The sequence below is a fragment of the Heloderma suspectum genome, chromosome 1 (genome assembly GCF_057233095.1).
Source record: "Heloderma suspectum isolate Gila_16-S chromosome 1, 16-S_ref, whole genome shotgun sequence".
Classification (NCBI taxonomy): domain Eukaryota; kingdom Metazoa; phylum Chordata; class Lepidosauria; order Squamata; family Helodermatidae; genus Heloderma; species Heloderma suspectum.
The window spans coordinates 62,438,870-62,460,863 of NC_139458.1; the positions used below are offsets into that span (position 1 = coordinate 62,438,870).

Sequence of the window (21,994 nt, forward strand, 5' to 3'; positions counted from 1 at the left end):
AGACTTCCTGAAAGTGTCAGTCCAGGCTTGGATATCTGCCCTATATATTATATTCTGCCGTAAAGACAGATGCAAATAATTCATTCTATTTCTCTGCAGTCTCCTTACCCTTCTTTAGTACTCTTTGAACTCTCTCATCATCCAATGGTCCAACCACCACCCTAGTCAGTTTCCTGCTTATTATTTAGAGGTTTTTTTATTGTTGGTCTTAATGGGCTAAATACATTATGTGAGCTGAATTCTGGTCACGCAATGGGAGTTTCCCTTCCCCTTCTCCCTGCCTGCAACCCCACAAATATGCACTGGGGCATCCCTCAAACCTCTTAGAGCAGTTTGGGGGCACATGTGGGGGTGGCACAGTGGAGGGGAAATTTGATCTTCCAGAAATGTCTGTTTCACAGGTGAAGACACCATTGGATGCAGGCCATTGTTACTAGCTGTATGTTCCCCAAAATCGTTTTTTGCATTACTTATTGTCTGCTTGCATTTCTTTCATGCAATTCTGTGTTCCCTTTTGTTCTCATTTAGGCAATACTTCCATTTCCTGAAGGAAGTGTACTTTTACTAATAGCTGCTCATTAACTGGACTAGTGGCTTCTTGAACTTAGTGGTAGCTTTTTTAACCTGCAGTAGATCTTCTAGCTGAGCTTCCATTATTGTGGTTTTGAGTAAACTGCAAACGTTCTGGAGAGATTTGGCCCTCTTAACTTTTCCTTTCAACTACTTTTTTGCCAGCCCCCTCATTTTAGAGAAATGTCCTCTTTTGAAGTCAAATATGATGGTGTTGGACTTCCTTTGGCAATTTTCCACCTACAATAAATTTGATAGCTGTGGTCATTGCTTCCAACTTGGTTCAACAGCATTCACACTTACACGAGGCCCTAAAACACATAGGATTAGGTCCAGGGTTTCCTCCCCTCTGGTCAGTTCTATGACCAACTGTTTTACAGCACAGTCATTTAGGATATCTAGAAATCTTACCTCTTTCTTGCGACCAGAACACATATTTATCCAGTCTGTGGTAACTGAAGTCACCCGTTAGCACACTTTATCTATTGGATGCTGCCCTGATTTCATTCTCCATCTCAAGATCACGCTAAGCATTTTTCATCAGGGGCATGATAGCATGTCCCAAGTACTAAATTACTTTTGTTACTATTTACATCAGATGATGCAGCAAGAAATGCCTAAATACATAAAATACACAAATTCTGTTTCCCAGCAGTACCTATGGGCACCTGTTTCATATTCCCCACAAATTGTGCCCAGTCTGCCAGCCTGTTAAATGCTAGTGCAGACACTGATAGGCTCAGCACTTCCACCTTCACTCAGCTTAGTGCTCTCAAACTCCTTGCTGAACATGTCCAACGACAGAGCTGGACCTACTAAGAAACACTAAATGCAAAAATATTCTGTAAACTCTCACCAATTGCTTCTTACACTAATTTGGGCAATGTACTCCTGCTACTGAGACTTCTATCCTGCCTCCATGTTAAAGTATATGAGCAAAAATATCTCAAGTTGCTTCATTAAATACATAAAACTATCAGCAGCTGTTCCTGCCAGTGTTTGGATCTATTAAAAAACCCCAAAGTTGTTAGATACTGGAATATTTTTTAGAAAATAGGTTAGAAAGCAGACAATCTTTAGCTGAGCTGGTCAAATGCTGCCTGAAGGATTCATCCCTGATTAAGTATATGAATGTTAATTTATGAAACTATCATCCAATCTCTAAGCTCTTACCATTAGGCCTCTCTCAGTGACAGGTTAAAAAGCTGCAATTCATTTTCTTACATGATGGAACTTATGTAACCACGTATTTTCAAAACCATAGTCTTTTTACTTTGGCAAGACAATTCAAGAATGTACATTCACAGATGGCTAAATTATCAAGTCAGTATACTATGTAACTTACAGAAAAAGACAGGGTGAGAAGTATTGATTCTCATTAACAGAAGACAACTTTATCCTTCATTTAATACAAGGCAAACTTATTTTGCTTGATATTTTTGTATGCATGTAACATTGTATATAAGAGTCATCCTGGATCAGACCAAGGATCCATCTAGTCCAGCCCCCTGCTCACACAGTGGCCAACAAGCTGCCCACAGCAAACCTACAAGCAGAACATGAGTGCAGCAGCACCCTCCTGCCCATGTTCCCCAGCAACTGGTGTACATAGGCATACTGCCTCGGATACCGGAGGTAGCATATAGCCATCAGAACTAGTAGCCGTTGATAGCCTTTTCCTCCATGAATTTTTCCAATCCTGTTTTAAAGGCATCCACGTTTGTGGCCATCACTACACCTTGTGGAAGTGAATTCCATAGTTTAACTGTGCACTATGTGAAGTACTTCTTTTTATCTGTCCTGAATCTTCCAATCAGCTTCATGGGACGACCTTGGGTTCTACTACTTTGAGAAAGGGAGAAAAATGTCCCCCTACCCACTTCCTCCACACCATGCATAATTTTGTACACGTCTATCATGTCTCCCCTTACTCACCTTGTTTCTACACTAAACATTCCCAGCTGTTGTAACCCTTCCTCATAGGGGAGTTGCTCCAACCCCTTGATAATTTTAGTTGCCATTTTCTGCACATTTTCCAACTCTACAATCTCCCTTTTTAGGTCCAATGACCAGAAGCGTACACAATATTCTAAGTGTGGTCCACCATAGATTTGTATAAGGGCAGTATGATATTGGCAGTTTTATTTTCAATTCTGTTCCTAATTATGCCTAACATGGAGTTTGCCTTTTTTCACAGCAGCCACACACTGGATTGATATTTTCATTGAGCTGTCCACCACAACCCCAAGATCTCTCCCTTAGTTGGTTAGTGCTAGCTAAGATCCCATCAGCTTATACCTGAAGTTGGAATTGTTTGCCCTAGCGTGCATCACTTTCCACTTGCTTACATTACTGTAGTTTGCCACATGACTAGAGGCAAAACTAAGAAAACATAAATAATATAGCTTGAAGACTTAAATGTTCTTTTAATTATCTATATTTTGAACAGAGCAATCCTGTTAGCATCTTTTACCAGGAAATCTTGGCAGCCAAGAATGTGAAGCTTGGTTAATTTTATGGCTATAAATCCACAATCATCTGCCAAAATAACTTTTATCAATTGTAAATCTGGGGATTTACAGAAGGTACATGTGAAAGTTAATCTAGAACATCTGCTCTTGTAGTATATCACTGATCTACTTAAAAGAATTGTAAGCTTATGTGATTGTAGCTTCTGAATTGCCTATGAGATCTGAACAAAAGGAAAATTTATTTTTCTCACATTTACACTACTGTTAATTCTGCTGGCAACAAGCCAAAGCTTTGTGGAGACCTTTTATGCATTAAAGCCCTGAATCCCACATGTACACCAGAGACAGTGGCCTGGTGCAGACATAACAATAAGCCAGGGTTTAAGGGGAACCATGGCTTATCATTTATGAGCATTGTGCTCTGGCATGCAAGCTGCCTCATTCACAATAAGCCAGAATTCTGGCTTATTCTTATATATGAACATTGAATCGAGGCAAATGTCTCCTCTTCAAATGAATTTGATTGCGAGATTTGGGTTTATTTGTTTTTTAAAAATGTCTTTGGGATCACATGGCTATCACTTTCTACACAGAAAGGCCAGTATCAAAATGCAAACAGTGGTGTTGTTGTTTTCCTGAGTCAGCAAAGCACATAACCATGAGCATTTTTCTTACAAAAGCTAATGACTCGATTCATATGCCTTCAGTTACAAATAGCAGATTTGACAAAACTGTTCCTAGAGTGCACTGCTCCAGACCACAGGTGCACGATAATATGACTGAATATTTTTCCAAATGAAGAATCCCTGGTTAGTAGCAAAGCAGTTCTCAAGAAAACGGGTTCTAGCCTAGTTTTCTTCCTGATTTCCCCATTTGTCTATGTGTTTATAATATAAAAAGCATTCAAATAGTTTTTAAAAGGTTTACTAAATACAGCATACACAAGTAAAAACATGAAATGTAATTCTGCCAGCAGTCCTTTGATTACAACCATGATAATGGTTCACTTGTAATGTTTATGCTAGAGAGAAATTATACTTCAATTATCATTACTGTTTACTTCTGTTTGGCACACTAAAGTAGTTCGTGGGTGCACACAGCACTGGTCATCTTTTCATAGTTCCTTAATATAGATTTCTTTTTCAGGATTCATTTCTCAGCACTGTCCTCCATTTCACTGTCTTCACTATCGCTATCTCTTCCAGGATGTTCAGGCATCTTCCGATGTTCCTCTTCTTCCTCTACTGCCTTCTGTTTCTCATCCAAAACTTTATCTTCCACAGTTTCCACTGGTGTGCTTTTTATTTCAGTTTCTGTTTCCATTTCAGCTTCCTTGCTTTGAACTATTTCACCTTCCTGAGTCTGAACTATTTCACTTTCCTGAGACTGAGGTGTTTCACTGTCCTGAGGCTGAAGTGTTTCACTTTCTTCAATGAGTGCTGGAGGAAGCAATAAATCCTGCTAATAAGAAAATGAAAGAATTCACTATGAACATGCCTGGATTTTGTTTATGAATACATTCACATTTAAACCACATGTTTGGTCAAACTAGGCATACTTAGAAGATTTCAACACAATTCAATACAAAATACACTAGCCTGTGAAATCAGATGTTGCTTCTCAGGAATTCCCTGCATGCTGCTTGCTTACAGTTATTACCACTAATTTATACGATAACCTCAACACAGTATTGTTTAATGTGGGATAGCACAAGAGAGAGACAGCTATTTTAAAAAGCTAGATGCAAGTGCGGTGATTCACCACATTTTTGAAAATGAGTATCCGATTAAAGCAAGCAAGCATTTTCAGTGGGATGAAACAGTGTGAATTATCATATGTTAATATTTTGGAATCCATTTATTTATCACAGCACTTCTGAGAATAGAAAGGATGGTCTGGGGATTAACCCTCCGGAGAGTGCAATTCTATACTTACTCAATGGGAAATCAATGGGACTTACTTTCAGGTAAGTGTGCATAGATTGCAGCCTGAATCATGCTTTTCCTATGCATGTCCCACCTCTGTAAACCTCTATGATATTACTCCCCCAAATTCCATAAGCTAAGACTGGGGGTAGGCCCATGGTGCTCACACGTCCTGCCCCTTTCAGTTCGTTGTATGGAGGAGGTAACACCTGAACCAGAACATTTCATGTAGGTCTCCTACTTTGGATTTATTTATTGCATTTATATCCTGCCCTTCCTCTAAGGAGCTCAAGGCACATGATTCTTCTCCTCTGTATTTTATCCTCACAACAACCCTGTGAGGTAGGTTAGTCTGAGAGTCAGTAACTGCCCAGTGAGCTTCATGGCCAAGTGGGGACTAGAACCCGGGTCTTTCAAGTCCCAGTCCAACACTCTAACCACTACAGTGGCTCACACTGGATGTTGCCTTCTATGCCAGCCTTCCCCAACTTGGTGCCCTTCTGATTATTTTGGACTACAACTCCCAGCATTCCTGAACATTGGCCTTGCTGGCTGGGGCTGATGGGAGTTGGAAGTCCATCTGGAGGGCACCTAGGTGGGGAAGACTATTCTTTGCAAAGAGAAAGGGAAAGGTGAGAGAAAGAACAGGGACCGACCTCTGACTCACTGCTCTTGGGACAAGCGAATGTAACATCCAAACAGGCCCTTTTGGTACATGGAAGAAATGACTAGCCATTCCATTTAAAAGTCTATTTGGTTTGTTGACATATGCTGAAAACAGACTGATCCAATAAACTATTATTATATATATGCCTTCCTCTCCTCACATTCCTCCTCTTTCCCTTATACTGGAAAAGAGTTGGTCACGCCAGTCTTGATATAAAGAAGACAGAGTAATAATTGCCACTCCCCCCGCTCCCCCACAATTCTCCCACACTATTCTATTTCATTGTTTTAAGGGAGCTCTTATATCCTAGAATTGAAGCATTTGATTAAACTGAAATTCTATCTATTAACTCGTGCTTCTGACCTGACAGCCATGGAGAGATTTGATGTTACACCGACCATTGAGAGAATGACACTTAAACCTTGAAATTACTATATCTAGACCTCACAATATGTGACCAAAAATGATATTTTTGGAAGACTAATTATAGGCATTCAGAAAATCTGAATCTCTCAAATTAAGGATTCCTTTGTTCTTGGCAAAATATGTTATTTCATGCTGCCGGATACAAACTGGGGCTCCTTCTGTGATGCAGCTGGTACAATTTTTAACCACGCAAGATTATTGTCATTCAAGTCTTTTTGTAAGAATGGACTAACATGATGTTAAAAATAACATCTTAACAGTACTGTGGAGAACACGCACCACAGCATTTGTGCCATGTCTGTGGGAATAAGCATAAGTTACGGACTCACAAGTTTAGCCAGTCACTGCCAGTTACTGACAGTGAGTGTTTGAGCATAAAATGGACTTGCAGCCTGCTCTTCAGAACAATCAGTCACTGGAGTTCTCATTCCTATCAATAAGCCTGTTTTAGCAGAGCGCTAGGGCCCATTTTCAGGGGCAGGGGAGAAGAGAAACATTTGGAGCTAAAGGAATTACCTAGATTTTTTTAAAATTAGCCCCACCTCCAAATTAATGCTTTGTGTGTTTGGCAGAATGCATGGAAGTTGAAGGGGTGGGAGCAATGGTGTGGCCCTGCTCACCTTTATTCACACATACCTTGTCTGTATGTATAACATGTGCATAGGGTGGTAGTTGCCACACAATGGCTGCGTTCCTATTTTCATTCCAAACTTTGGCTTACTAAGACGTGAATGAGCCGAGCCTACCACCAGGCTTATGCACTCCGCCTCCCTCCTCCTCCAATATGGCCAGTTTTCGCTTCCATTTTTGATTAACCACAGCTTGCCATCTTGTCCAAACCTGGCAAACTGTGGTTAATTTGAACTATGGTTAGTTTCAAACAAGCCAACTTCAAACCATGGTTTAGAAAGCTGGCTTCTTTGAAACGAACCATGGTTAAGATTAACAGTTCACCAGGTTTGGACAAAATAGGAAGCTGATGTTAATCGAACGCAGAAGCAAAAGCTTCTGAACTCCTCCTCAAAACCATGAGGGAGGGGAAGCAAAACGAGGTTGTAAGCCTGTGGACAGGAGAGGCTTATTCACATCTTCTTAAACCATAGGTTAGCATGATGTCTTAACACAACCAATGTGCTCCACTCACTCTTATTTCCATATTAAGAACATATGGATGCTTTTATTCACCAAGGCTTTTTAGCCATCAGGTGGATAACTTTTTAGCTATCAGAGTGTTTTATGCTCTGCAGTTTGGGAATTCTGACTTTATCTGCTGCTATTTTAATGTTTGCTCTGAGTTTTAACACTTCGCTGTTTAATTACTTTTTCTGTTGTTTATTTAATTTGATGTTTTAAAAATATTTATTTACTTACTTAAATGCAAACAAATGAAAACAAACTATTGGCCTCATGTCATACTTTTGGGACTAGATGTACTTTTGGTCTGCAGACATTCTTTCGTGAGCAGGGCTCTTCTTATATTCTTCAACAAGAGCTCCAGAGGATAAGAACAAACATGTATTTAGTCCAGATTTGTGCTCCCCACAGTGGCCAATCAGATGTCTCTAGGAAACCTAGAAGCAGGATATGAAGGCAACTGTCTTCCAGAGCTGTCCTCCTTCAATTTCTCTAATCATCTTTTAAAAGCCATCTAAGCTGGTGGCCATTACCACAACTTGTGGCAGTGAATTCCATAAATTAATTACATTATCTGTGAAGAAATACTTTCCTTTTTCTGCCCTTATTCGAATGACTGCCAATCAGTTTCACTGGGGGCTGGGGACCAGAGCAGATTTGGGAAGTGCTGGGGGTGCAGGAGGGAGGAGAGGACAGGGAAGTCCCATCACATGAGTAGTGGCGATGGTATTGCAGGAGTAACCACATAATCAGCTTGTCCTATGTGATTTACTTCATACAGATAATACCAAATAAGCATGGGATGGAGCTAGGGGGAAGCAGCAGACACACTGCTTTCGCCATGTAAGAGGCCTAGCAAACACTAATTTCTTTTTACATTACTAGTTGCAAGCATTTCTAAAAAATATGTATTTGGAACACACATTTAGGCTATTTATTTTACCTATAAGGTGGACATGGACCTATGGCCTGGTTGGAGTCCACCAGGAAAAGAGCCTACAGCATGGTGGCCCCCTCCCTGTGGAATTCCCTGTGTTTGGAGGTCAGGCAGGCAGGCGCCAACCTTGTGTTTCTTTTGGCACCTCCTGAAGACATTGTTATTTTGAGAGGCCTTCCTTGCATGACCAGCCACGTTTTATTAAATTTGACCTTATTGGAACTTGTCTTTTAAAAAATGTTTTAACATGCTGTTGTTCACCGGTCCGAAATCTTCTGATGCGGAGTGGTATATAAATATTGTAAATAAATATATAAATAAAACAAAACAAAACTCCTGTGACTGAGTGCGGATGATCAGTGGAGGAAACAACTCTGTGTCAGTTGTTTCCTCCATCCCCATTGGTTGCAGGACAGGGATTACCCTAATTACCCATGCCACATTGCAGGTTGCCATGTCATCCGAAGCCAGTGCATAGGAGGGGAATAGTTCATTTTCACCCACCCTACAACTCATACTGCAAGGCATAGGGCGGATGAAAATGAACTACACCCGCACCACGTGCTGGGTTCAGATGACACAGTAACCCGCAATGCAGCGCAGCTAATTAGGGTAATCCTGGTTACACAACTGGTGCTCACGGGGGTGGAGGAAACAATCGATGCTTGGTTGTTTCCTCCGCTGATCGTCCGAACTCGCTCACAATCTTTACCAGCTAGAAGACACATACGTTTTGCTAACAGAAGTGAAAAAGGAGATAAATGGTGACAGTATAATCAGTCTAAAGTTCAACCATGCTGTTTGAAGCTTCTATTGTTGTGTTAATTGACTCCAGTCATTTGTGGATACACTCTATTTGATAGCTGCATCCACTGCTTCTATACCTTCCATCCCCTCGCTATCATCATCCTGTTTTATAAAAACAGGTTTGACATTATCACGCCGAATGAGCACTCATATGTTATTGCTAAAGGTACTGTATTAATTATATGATAGAAATATTTCTTGAGCTTAGCAAGTTACTCAGAGTAAGACACCAGAAGTTTGCTAACTTAAAAGAAAAAATAAAAAGAAGCCAACCAAACCCTTCTAGCTAGCCACCAGATTTTCTCAACTCTTCATAAATTCATCAATTCCACATAAATTCATTAAGGGCACAATCACATGGCCACTAGACAGTGGCTAGATGACCATAGGATTTTTTGGTTTTCAGAAACCGACCTCAGAGCCAGTGCTCCAAGGTTGGTTCCCAGAAAACCGCCTCCCTGCCCCCTCCCCCACCGCCTCGTAGGTGGTGCAATTCGCTCCTAGCTCTGTGCTCAGAAGAGCAGCGTGGAGCTGGGAGAAAGGGGGTGTTCCTGGGGGTGAGGAGGGGCAGTACGATGCTTCCTATGCACCATCCAGCCTCCCCCGCTCCAAATCACCTGGCTAGACAGCCAAAATCAACTGTTTAGCCGCAAATGCAGGGCGTCTAGAGCGCGGAGAAGATCCCCTCCACGCTCTGCCCGCCCTGCCTTGGATAGTTGGTCCCCTCCGAGTTCAGAGGTAGCCAACTATCCCCATACGATTGCGCCCTCCAAGTGCTTTCACCCATGACATTTGAACAAAACAAATGACAGATGTTTGCTCAACTTTCAGTATTCTTTACCTGTCTGTGTTGGCGTGTACTTTGTATCATATGCATGTACATATTGTACACAAAGTTGGCCATCTGAGGCATATTCTTTATAACATGTATTTGATGAGAAGGATGTTGTCCATTCTAGGGGAAGAGAAAACAGGCACTGTTTAGAGGTCTAGAACAAAACCAAGACAAGAGCACTTCTGTAGTCAGATATAAAAATTAAAAGCCTCCCTATGAAAGTTATGCCCTTAAGAGCTAGAGGGAAAAGACTGTTTCAATTCTTACACTACAGTCAGCACTATACTCTGTATCTGTAATTCAACACAGCTAGTCATACCTGCCGGACTGTTGGAAAATATTCTGTGGGGATTATATGCAGCTGAAGAGGGCGAGCGGTGAGCTGGCTGAAAGCTGGAGTCAGCTCAAAGCAGTTCTGGAATAGCGATACTCTTGCAAATATATACAGCCCAAGTCTGGCTCGTGACATAGCAACCACCAAACGCCGAACATCCCTTCAAGAGGTAAAATGAAATTAGCATATCGTTAAAATCAACTATAAAGTCATTTGCCACTGGATCAATCTTATGATCACCCACCATTAAAAAACTGCTTCAACAATTCAGACAACATATCCAAAGATATGCATTTCTTCCCTCAGAATGCTAGCACTACTACTACTCGTTAATTAAACATTTTTAAAGAAAGGAAAAAAACACAGGAAGCTGCCTTATACTGGGGCTGTTCGCATGATGTGACAGCCCACCATGGATTATTGAAAATGGCAGACACACACGCCACAGCCTCGCCGTGGGTTATTTAACCCACAGTGAGGTTGTGGTGTATGCAGCTGCCATTTTTAATATGCAACCCCATTTCGGGGATTGTCGTGTCATGCAAACCTGGTGAGTGTTGGTTATGCAAGGAGTAAACAGCCCTTGCATAACTCATGGTCTATTGTTTAACCCTCATATAACCTACACTCACTGGGTTCACACCACACGAAAAACCCCGAGTGGGGGTTGGATAAGTTACCTGGTGCCCATGGGCACTGCAGCTCACTAAATAACCCACGACAAGCAGTGGTGTGTCCTCCGAACCCCGTCACTGAGTCAGACCACCGATCCATTTAGCTCAGTGCCGTTTTCGCTGGCTAGTAGTGGCTCCCTGGGGTTTCAGACAGGAATCTTTCCCTGGGCTACCCGGCACCTTCTAGATGCAAAGTATGTGCTCTACCTGCTCTACCACTGAACTGCAGCCCTTCCCAAAGGAGTGCTAAGTCATACAGACAGATTTTGAGAACCATTAAGTAATTCTAGGACAACAGATTGCTGTGATGCCAGAAAAACGTTGAAACATTTGCCTTGTGTCGCCTTCCACTGTTAAAGATGTATAATCCTCTGCCTCCCATCGCACCAGTATTTTTGCCAATGAAACTATGGGGGTGCTATTTACATTAATTACAATGATCTCAATGCTTAGACACAAGAGGCCCCACATACCCATTCAAATACTATGGGGATGATAACTTACTACTGTGTTTGAGAGTTATCATCTCATTTGCCAGGACTAAGGTTCCTTTAAACTTTGTTCCAAATTTTGCCAAAGGCTTGAAGCAAATATGTGTTTCCTTAAAGACAGCTCTTTGAGTGTACAGTCAGGGCCAGAAATATTGGAACAAGGATAACTGTTTTGGCAGTTGGCCTCTGTACACCACCACATTGAAGTTGAAAGGAAACACATCCAGATGGGAGCGAAGTCAGGACTTTCAGCTGTAATTCAAGGGGGTTGACAAAAGTGGGGCACTAACCATTCAGGCCCCTTCATGGATCACTGCCCTGTTGTGGCAAAGGGGCTTGCGTAACTCAGTGAAGCCATAAGCTATGCCGTGCAGGGCCACCCAAGACTGACAGGTCATGGCAGAGAGTTCTGACAAAATGTGGTCCACTGGAGAAGGAAATGGCAACCCACTCCAGTATTCTTGCCAAGAAAACCCCATGGAACGTATCACAAGGCTAAAAGATATGACGCCGGAAGATGAGCCCCTCAGGTCGGAAGGTGTCCAATATACTAATGGGGAAGAACGGAGGGTATTTCCAAGTAGCGCCAGAAAGAGTGAAGTGGCTGGGCCAAAGCCAAAAGGACACTCAGCTGTGGATGTGCCTGGTGGTGAAAAGAAAATCCGATGCTGTAAAGAACAATATTGTTTAGGAACCTGGAATGTAAGATCAATGAATCAAGGTAAGTTGGAGGTGGTCAAACATGAGATGGCAAGATTGAACATCGACATCTTGGGAATCAGCAAACTAAAATGGACAAGCATGGGCGAATTTAATTCAGGTGACCATTACATCTACTACTGTGGGCAAGAAACCCTTAGAAGAAATGGAGTAGCACTCATAGTCAACAAAAGGGTGGGAAAAGATGATGCTGTTAAAGTGCTGCACTCAATATGCCAACAAATTTGGAACACTCAACAGTAGCCACAAGACTGGAAAAGGTCAGTTTACATTCCAATTCCAAAGAAGGGCAACGCCAAAGAGTGTTCAAATTACCGTAACAATTGCGCTCATTTCACATGCCAGCAAGGTTATGCTCAAAATCCTACAAGCTAGGCTTCAGCAGTATGTGAACTGAGAACTACCGGAAGTACAAGCTGGGTTCCGAAGAAGCAGAGGAACTAGAGATCAAATCGCCAACATTCGCTGGATCATGGAGAAAGCAAGAGAATTCCAGAAAAACGTCTATTTCTGCTTCATTGACTAAGCTAAAGCCTTTGATTGTGTGGATCACAACAAACTGTGGCAAATTCTGAAAGAGATGGGGGTACCAGACCACCTTACCTGTCTCCTGAGAAACCTGTATGAGGGTCAAGAAGCAACAGTAAGAACCAGACATGGAACAACCGACTGGTTCAAAATTCGGAAAGGAGTATGACAAGGCCGCATATTGTTGCCCTGCTTATTTAACTTATATGCAGAGTACATCATGAGAAACGCCGGGCTGGATGTATCACAGGTCGGAATTAAGATTGCCAGGAGAATTATCAACAACCTCAGATACGCAGATGATACCACCCTAATGGCAGAAAGCAAGGAGGATCTAAAGAGCCTCTTGTTGAGGGTGAAAGAGGAGAGTGAAAAGCTGGTTTGAAACTCAACATTAAAAAAACTAAGATCATGGCATCTGGCCGCATCACTTCTTGGCATATGGAAGGGGAAGAAATGGAAGCAGTGACAGATTTTATTTTCTTGGGCTCCAAGATCACCGCAGACAGTAACTGTAGCCATGAAATTAAAAGGCACTTGCTCCTTGGGAGGAAAGCTATGGCAAACCTAGACAGCATAGTAAGAAGCAGAGACATCACCTTGCCGACAAAGGTCCATCTAATCAAAGCTATGGTTTTCCCAGTAGTAATGTATGGCTGTGAGAGCTGGACTATAAGGAAGGCTGAGCGCCGAAAAATTGATGCTTTCGAACTGTGGTGCTGGAGAGTCCCCTGGACTGCAAGGAGGTCAAATCAGTCAATCCTAAAGGAAATCAACCCTGAGTGCTCATTGGAAGGACAGATACCGAAGCTGAAGCTCCAATATTTTGGCCACCTAATGCGAAGAGAAAACTCCCTGGAAAAGACCCTGATGCTGGGAAAGATGGAAGGCAAAAGGAGAAGGGGACGGCAGAGGATGAGATGGCTAGATAGCATCACTGATGCAATGAATATGGACTTGAGCACGCTCCAGGAGAGAGCACAGGACAGGAAGGCCTGGCGTGCTATGGTCCATGGGGTCACGAAGATTCGGACACGACTGAACAACAACAACAAACCATTCAGGAAGTACAGCCAGTGGCATACACACACACCCATCGTTGGTGGCTCATAAGTAATGGAACAAACCAACATCATTTCAAACTTAAGGATCGCCTTTAATACCTGGATGAAAAGCCTTTGCAGTCAATGACTGCCTGAAGTCTGGAACCCATGGACGTGACCAAATGCTGAGTTTCCTCCCTCGAGATGCTTTGCCAGGCCTTTACTGCAGCTGCCTTCAGCTGCTGCTTGTTTGTGGGTCTTTCTGCCTTCAGTCTTGTCTTCAGTAAGTGAAAAGCATGCTCTATTGGGTTGAGATCAGGTGACTGACTTGGCCATTGAAGAACATCCCATTTCTTTGCCTTGAGAAACTCTTGGGTAGCTTTTGCTGTATGTTTTGGGTCACTATCCATCTGCAATATGAAGCGGCATCCTATCAGTTTGGCAGCGTTCGGCTGAATCTGAGCAGAAAGTATATCCCTATACACTTCAGAATTCGTCCTGCTGCTTTTATCAGCAGTCAGGTCACCAATAAACACCAGTGACCCGGTTCCATTGGTAGCCATACATGCCCATGCCATAACACTGCCTCCACCATGTTTGACATATGATGTGGTATGTTTTGGATCATGAGCTGTTCCTTTCCTTCTCCATACTTTTCTCTTCCCATCATTCTGGTACAAGTTAATCTTGGTTTCATCAGTCCAAAGAATCTTATTCCAGAACTGGGCAGCCTTTTTTAGGTATTTGCTGGCAAAGGCTAATCTGGCCTGTCTATTCCTGAGTGTTACCAGTGGTTTGCACCTTGTTGTGAAGCCTCTGTATTTACATTCATAAAGCCGTCTCTTGACTGTAGATGTTGACAATGACATACCTACCTCCTCAGGAGCGTTCTTGACCTGGCTAGATGTTGTGAAAGGGTTCCTCTTCACCATGAGCAGAATTCTGCGGTCATCCACTTTAGTTGTCTTTCAGGCCTTTTGCTGTTGCTGAGCTTGCCAGTTAATTCCTTCTTTTTCAGGATGTTCCAAACTGTTGTGTTGGCCACTCCCACTGTTTTTGCTATCTCTCTGATGGGTTTATTTTGTTTCCTCAGCCTAATGATGGCCTCCTTCACTCGCATGGACACCTCTTTGGACCTCATGTTGGGAGTTCCAGTGAACAGCTACCAAATGCAAATGTAACACTCAGAACCACCTCCAGGCCTTTTATCTGCTTGATTGGTCATGGGGTACCCAGGAAACAGGCCACACCTGGCCATGCAGCTGCTTGTCAACCGTTCGTTCCATTACTTATGAGCCACCAATGATGGGTGTGTGTTTATGCCACTGGCTGTACTTCCTGAATGGTTTGTGCCCCACTTTTGTCAAACCCCTTGAATTACAGCTGAAAGTCCTGACTTCGCTCCCATCTGGGTGTGTTTCCTTCCAACTTCAACGTGGTGGTGTACAGAGGCCAACTGCCAAAACAGTTATACTTGTTCCAATATTTCTGGCCCTGATTGTATTTCCCTGTTAAGCCCAGGGGTTAGAATTATTCAATATTTTAACACAGCTTTGCTCAATAAGTTACCAGGGCAAGCAGTTTGGTTATTCATTCCATTTACCAGTCGTTTTCAGCAGAGTCACATTAATAATAATAATAATAATAATAATAATAATAATAATAATACGTTACATTTTGATATCTCATTCCACCCTTTTCATATGGCTTTTGAATAGTAGCTGCAGCCTCTCATTTTTTCCCCTAACCACAGAAAATCTCTCAACATCTTTTGCCCAAGTGTTTCCATAGGAATAGAAATTGTTCTATTTTCCAACATATATATATATATATATATATATATATATAAACCTGGAGGTATATTCATGTTCAGATTTGAGGCTCTGACTCTCCATGAAATTGGTAACACATGCCAAGTTTTTGTGTCTTTTTAAAAAAAATCTTCTTAATTACTGGAGGAAAATTCACCTTCAGTATTTGGTACCAAATTATTACTGGTTACTTAACTACTTTGGTGTTTGGACATTTGTGCACTTCTAACAAAAATCATCCAACAAAGTTCACTGGTGATATGCTGTCACTACTTTTGGTCCTTGCTCTGTTCCAACGTTCCGTGAACACTGGAAGCTGCCTTATACCAAATCAGACATTTGTCCATCTTGCTCAGTATTGCTGACACTGACTAACAGTGGCTCTCTAGGGTTTCAGGCAAGATTCTTTCCTAGCCCTACCTCAAGATGCCAGGTACTGAACCTGGAACCTTCTGAGCTACAATCCTCCCTACTGTGGTCCCTGTGCTAATGGATATCACCACTTTCCAACAGATAATCACCGAACAGAGAGAAATGTGTGCTTGGCTGCACCTCTGATATTTTAGTTGAAGGATCCTGGCTATGGGCTCCCTTCCTCATGTGCAACCCCCCCCCCCCCCAATGGTTCGATGTAGGAGCCTGGACACTCCTATATATTCAGTGGCTAACTTGTCTTGGGGAAGTCCGGCTGTTTTAAGCAGCAATGGAAGCAAACACATTTGCAAGTGAGACCAGCAGGCAGCAAGAGGGGTCCTTGACTTCTGCCCCCACCCACTGACTTTCCCCTGCAAATCCTCCCACCAGCTGCTTTTTCACCAGCTGGAGTCTGTGTAGACACTCCAGTTCATAAATTATTTCCCTCACTTGGTGTGACAGACAAGAGGACTGCTTCATGTGGGGAATTTCAAAACATGTAGGCAAATCAAAGTTCAGTTTTGATAGCTTCATAGCATGCATTTGAATAGCCCTTTGTCACTGTACATTCTTCTTGAGAAGTTGCCAGGGCTAGTCATTAGGTTAGCTACCAAGTGGCATCGTCTTTCAAGCAGGCCATATATTAGAACAAATAAATCCAGGATTTAGTACAAGATGTCATTGCATTTATACTATCTCAAAAAGCAGATTGAATTCAATTCAACTATACTATAATCTTGTGCAAGTCTCAATGGGGCTTGCACAAAACAGCAGACTGCCTTTCCACTAAAGGAGAATTTACAATCTATCAAAGAAGCATGAAAAGCTATTCCGTAGCATTTATGCTTTTTAAAAAAACAATTACTATGCTCAGGTGTTCTGCTTAACTGTAGGAAACTTGTGTGCTCTAACTAGATAGCAGGCCATGACAGTTTTCATCACAATCAGAGAGAGTAGATTAGAAATCTGAAAGTAGTTGGCACCCATATCTCTTCCCACTGAGAATGGGTGGAAGAACTCTAATCCTTATGTACAATGTGTTTGCACAGATGTAGTGCACATCATATACAAAATAAAAAGACCACTTAGGTGAAACAGTCTCTTTCAGGACCATTTAAATCCTTTGACAATTTCTGAAACTAAGTGATAATGTAACATAGCTGGGGGTTGAAGATATAATTAAACAGCAGTGGACATGGTGGCTATAAAGGATGTTACTGAGAAATCTATAGATTGGAATCAAGCTTTGAATTTCTTTCCATAAATGCTTTGTTACTTCAATTTGTTATAAATCTTATTTATTTATAAGAAATTGTATATCCGACTTTTCTGATGCCTAAGCTGATGACAACTTAACTTCACTTAAAATTACCATCTCACAATAAAACCACAGCCTCCATACAATACAATAGAAGTGGGTATGACAGACAAAAAAAAATCTGTAAATCAAAATATTTCCTACCCAGCAAGGCAAAAGCCTGCTAGAACAGAAAGGTATACATTACCTGGTGGAAAATGGCAAGAGACCGAACCCCATGAAGAAATATGTTCCACAATGTGGATGCTACTGCAGAGAAACCTTTCTCTAGATGGGGCACAGAGAAGGACTGCTTCACCAGATTTTTGGCAGCAGGCAGGCTGGTATGGGAGGAGGTGATCCATTACGAGTTGGGCAAAATGTAGATCTCCAGATGTTTTGGATTTCATCTTTCAGAAGCCCCTGCCAGTATGGCCAATGGTCAGGAATGCTGGGGTGGAAGTCCAAAACATTTGGAGATCTACTTTCTGTCTGCCCCTGCTTTAGGTATCCTGGACTTTTAGGTATCCTGGACATTTAGGGCTTTAAAGGTAATTGCCAATACTATGCATAGGTGAGTCTTAGTACTGCAGAATATAAGTGCATATGTAAAAAGAAAATGTCCAAGAAGTTGAATGATATATTTTAAAATCTCCAAGCACAATCCAGATCTACTGCATGCAACACCCAAACATGGATAATTCCCATAGGACTCAACAGAGCCCTGGTTTCCTTACCAGCAATGCACAGAGAGGGAAGGCTGGATGGGATATGGTAGACATGTACCCCAATATTCATAATAGCTAATTGGGGGGAAACATGGTTCTATTGAGCTATATGTGAATCCTCTGTTCATGAGCACTCCACTTATGGGAGGACTGGATTGTGCCCTGTATGACAATATATTATGACATACCTCAAGTGTCCAACTGCCTTGGTTCGCACAAGTGAAAGGATTATATAATCATTTTGCTGACCTTGAAATCTGTCTACAGTTGTCACCTAGTGGAAAAATGGAGAGTGCTTACTCAATGGCATCTTAATGGGATTTCAAAAGGACATTTTGGTGAAAGCAAACTTTTTGAGCAAAAGGTCCCATTCTGAAATGATGCTAAAAATTTACCCCCTTAGGAACAAGAGCAGGCAACAGTGAAAATGCCATTCTTAGTAACAAAAATCAAACACATATTGGGTACAAACCAGAGAACTCCACATGCAAAACAGAACTTCCCAGTCTCTGTCTGTCCTGAAAGTTGTCTTCTGCCCACTTAGCTTTGGAACTTGGGGTTTTCAGAAAGCTGTTGCTTTCAGAAAAGGGTATGTTCAGAAAAATGTCAGATCCCCCCGTACACTCCTGCAAGCCTTTGTGCATGTCTCAGAAGTCTAACTGGACTGCCACTACTGGGCACAACCCAGACTGCTTTTAATAGGACTAAAGCCCACAGATATACTCACAAGCTTTATTCATTTCAATGAGACATGCATGCCTAGCTTTTGCTGGCTTCAAATCAGAACTGCTCCTCTAATATAAACTAAACTCATACGTACCTCTTTACCAGCTACCATTGGAAGAGGAGTTAGGAAATTCTGCAAGAACATTTATGTCTTAACATATGGGCCAAGCAATTCTAAGCAGCTGCTGGTGGAGGAGGTGCATAGCGGAGGAACCACTCCTTCCTAAGCCCTGGTGGCTTGTCCCAGCTGGGACAGAGAGGGGGTGGCCATTTCTCCTCCTTTTGTTCCCTCTGGAATGTATTATGCCAGCTTGGCCCACGGTGTAATGTCCTGCTCTGATTTTGTTTTTTTTGGGGGGGGGGATCAGTTGAATGAGGTGGCCTAGGATCCTCAGCTGTCACCAACATTCCTCTAAACTGCCTTGTTTTCATTGCCAATGCAGCAGAACATTCTGCTGCTGTCCAGAGATGATGTCTGTGGGACAACCTCCCTCTACACTTGCAGAAGGGGAGGTCCACAGTATTTTACAGCCCTGGGACACACTCCCACGGACCACAAGATTGCACCTCAAATGTCTCACTGTTATTAGAACCAACATATCAAAAATCATGCTTGGATAAATGGGGTTCTAAGAAGGTAGCATAAGCAGTACCTGTGGGGGGGGGGGGAGAGCGAGAGAGAGAGAGATCTGCGTGGTGTGTGTGTATGTGTCTATGCACCAAAATCTTAAATCCGTATGTATTTATACAATAAAAATGATGAAATACGCACCAAGAATAGGGATGTGTGCCTAAACTACACAGTCTTCGAAGTATAAAGAAAATACATAATTAATTTGTTTATTTCAAATGTAATGTCTTCATCAAAAAACATCTGTGCAAAATTTAGGAGGTGCCATAATATCAAAATCATCTTCTTCGCTGTACAGTAATTGGATTCCTGAAATGCAACTACTAATTGTTAGTTTTTCTAATCTTAATTGATATTGCTTGTAAATAACTGCTGTGGGGCAAACAGAAGAAAAACTAACTAGAAAGTCTAAGCAATGTAATTAGCCATTATAACTTCTCATGCTGTACTTGAGGGCTTATTTTTTTCTTCTGAACAGGTTTTGATAATTTAAAACATTTCCTTTGATATGCAAAACAATGTATTTTGAGAACTAATGATTCAAAAAGGTATTTGCATATATAATTTCAAATATTATCTCCTATAGTTCACCAGCTAGGATCGCCAAGCCTAATCTAATTTTTAGGCTCATTGTTAGACAGGGAAAACACTAGTTGACTTCCACTTTTCCAATCCACAGGTGACACTCAATACGACCAACAGAGAAACTTAGAATACTTTTTAGTTATTCATCATTTTTGTTGAAATGAAGGGAAAATGCAATTGATTAATATCTGAAATGTTACCTTGTTTGGTCTTCCAATCATTGGGTTATTCCCACAACGTTGATTAATAATATCCCGAATCAGGTGTTTCTGCCCATTATATGTTGTCAAGATACTTATCTTCTCTGCAGGGTATCCTAGCAGGCACATGTACATAAACAGCGCGACAACATATTCCGCCTCACCAAGATTCTGCAAAGTTTTAAAACAAACATGAATTTGCTTTATTCATCTGATCACGAAATATTCATATAACTATGCAGGAGCAAAACCAGAACAACCCATGAAGGTGAATAGCCAGATTCCAGCCTGTCCAACTATTCTCCGCCCTGATATGACGTTATAATGGATTTCACTGCTCCAAAAAAGGAGGACAATTGAAATACCATTGACACCAGCGCAGTCCCATTCAATTCAACACACTACACCAGTATAGCTGGTCTCCTTATTTTATATAGATGCATGTACACATCCACCCACACATTTCAGCAGTAGTTTGTTGCTTAACCTCTTTAGGAGATAATCAATCATTTTGCTCATGGGCAACAATTCATAGGTCCTAATTCAGGTATTTACCTAAAACTGTCCTAATTCAGATATTTACTTAAAAGCAAGGGCAGAGAAAGCGATTAGGTATTTCATTGCCAAAGCAAGCCTCAGAATTACAGCTGCCTCTGGCAGAACAACTCCCAGAAAAGAACATTCCCATTTCCAACCAAGTGGTACTAACTGCACCACCTCCAACCTAAAAAAGAAAATGTTCTGTGCACTGGTGTGCACGTAGGGAAGAAGTTCTACTGCTTACTACTTGTGATTAAATTTAATGCCACAAAATCATAACTTGCTTAGCATTCTGTTTTCACAGTTAATGCTCTGAAAAGGTACACACCTTAATGCGAATAAAGAAATAAAAAGAAATGGTTTCTCTAACCTGATAGAAATAAGGATTGGGTTCAGATTCTCCTATGCCATGGAAATCTTCTACATTTATAAGCTGGAAGTCATACAAGAAACCAGCATTTGCTGTTCTGAATTCAGGCAAAAGTTGTACATGTGGTAAGTTACCCAGGTTCTTGTAACGCCAGTTGTAGAGATTACATAAGCTTTGTGAGAAATATAATGGAAGATAGTTATTGATAAGTTCAACTGTATTCCTTTACTATTTCAACATGGCATTTTAAATTAATTTTAAAATATGCCACCAACATAGTAACTCAGATGCATAAAAAGTGAATACATTATTACAAAACAAGCAGTTTGGACCACTGTGAGGTAAACCATTAAAAAACTAATAGGCAGAAAAAATCACAATAAAGCAGCATACAACTGAGAAAAAAATAGAGGTAAAAAAACCTAACCTTCCTCGTCACTGGCCTGTAGGGTCTTGAAACATTTAGACCTCCACAGGTAGTAACAAGCATTTCAAATTGTACTGAGATGCAGGCTGACAGGTAATGCAGATTTCAAAGCACTGGTGTAAATGGGCAACAACCCACTTGTCTTAAGAAACTAGTTCTACATTCTGCCCCAAGTGAATCTCCAAATACATTCCACAAGAAGCCACACGCACAAGACATAGACTGTTCTTGAGATTACAAGGACAAAACTGACAGTTGATCTGAACAAGTCTGAGCAAAGATAGAAAAGGACAGAACTTCTTTTTACCAGCCATAACTGGTAAAAAGCATTTCTAACCACTGCTACAACTTGGAGACCAGGCACAATTAAATCCTTAAATGGGCCAGGGCAAGCTGAATCCCATCAATGACAGAAAACTGCTGATAACACAGTACTGGAGTACAGTTTTCAACAGGGTAGTGACTGTCTGTTGCTCTCATTAGAATGCTTGTTCAATGCATCCAACTCTGGGATGTCACAGGGCACAATCAAAAGAAATAGGATGTGACAAATATAGGAGGGGTCAGAGCCAGCATGGCAATTAAGTGGATGTGAGTATGGAAAGCCAAGGGAGGGAGGGACAAGAAGACTGCATGAGCCTTCAAGGGCAAGGAAGATAAGGGCAAGTGCTTTGAATGGCATGTGACAGCAGCTAGGAGCAGA

At 41.6% G+C, this 21,994-nt stretch overlaps 1 protein-coding gene across 6 annotated transcripts in view; it reads right to left on the bottom strand.

Moving 5' to 3' along the window:
• Positions 1–1,823: 1,823 nt before the first annotated feature.
• Positions 1,824–21,994, bottom strand: part of AQR (aquarius intron-binding spliceosomal factor) — an 82,297-nt gene continuing 62,126 nt past the window's right edge. For 3 of the 6 annotated variants that reach the window (XM_084844375.1, XM_084844412.1, XM_084844402.1), the window contains exons 30-35: positions 20,865–21,036; positions 19,955–20,125; positions 18,001–18,086; positions 10,092–10,266; positions 9,779–9,892; positions 1,824–4,499 (exon numbers count right to left, since the gene is read on the bottom strand). In XM_084844375.1, coding sequence (XP_084700501.1) covers positions 4,191–4,499; positions 9,779–9,892; positions 10,092–10,266; positions 18,001–18,086; positions 19,955–20,125; positions 20,865–21,036 — 1,027 coding nt within the window. In that variant the 3' untranslated portion in view covers positions 1,824–4,190. Of the gene's footprint in view, positions 4,503–9,778; positions 9,893–10,091; positions 10,267–18,000; positions 18,087–19,954; positions 20,126–20,864; positions 21,037–21,994 lie in introns of all 6 variants that reach the window. The other 3 variants (XM_084844366.1, XM_084844385.1, XM_084844393.1) reach the window with 1 other exon arrangement.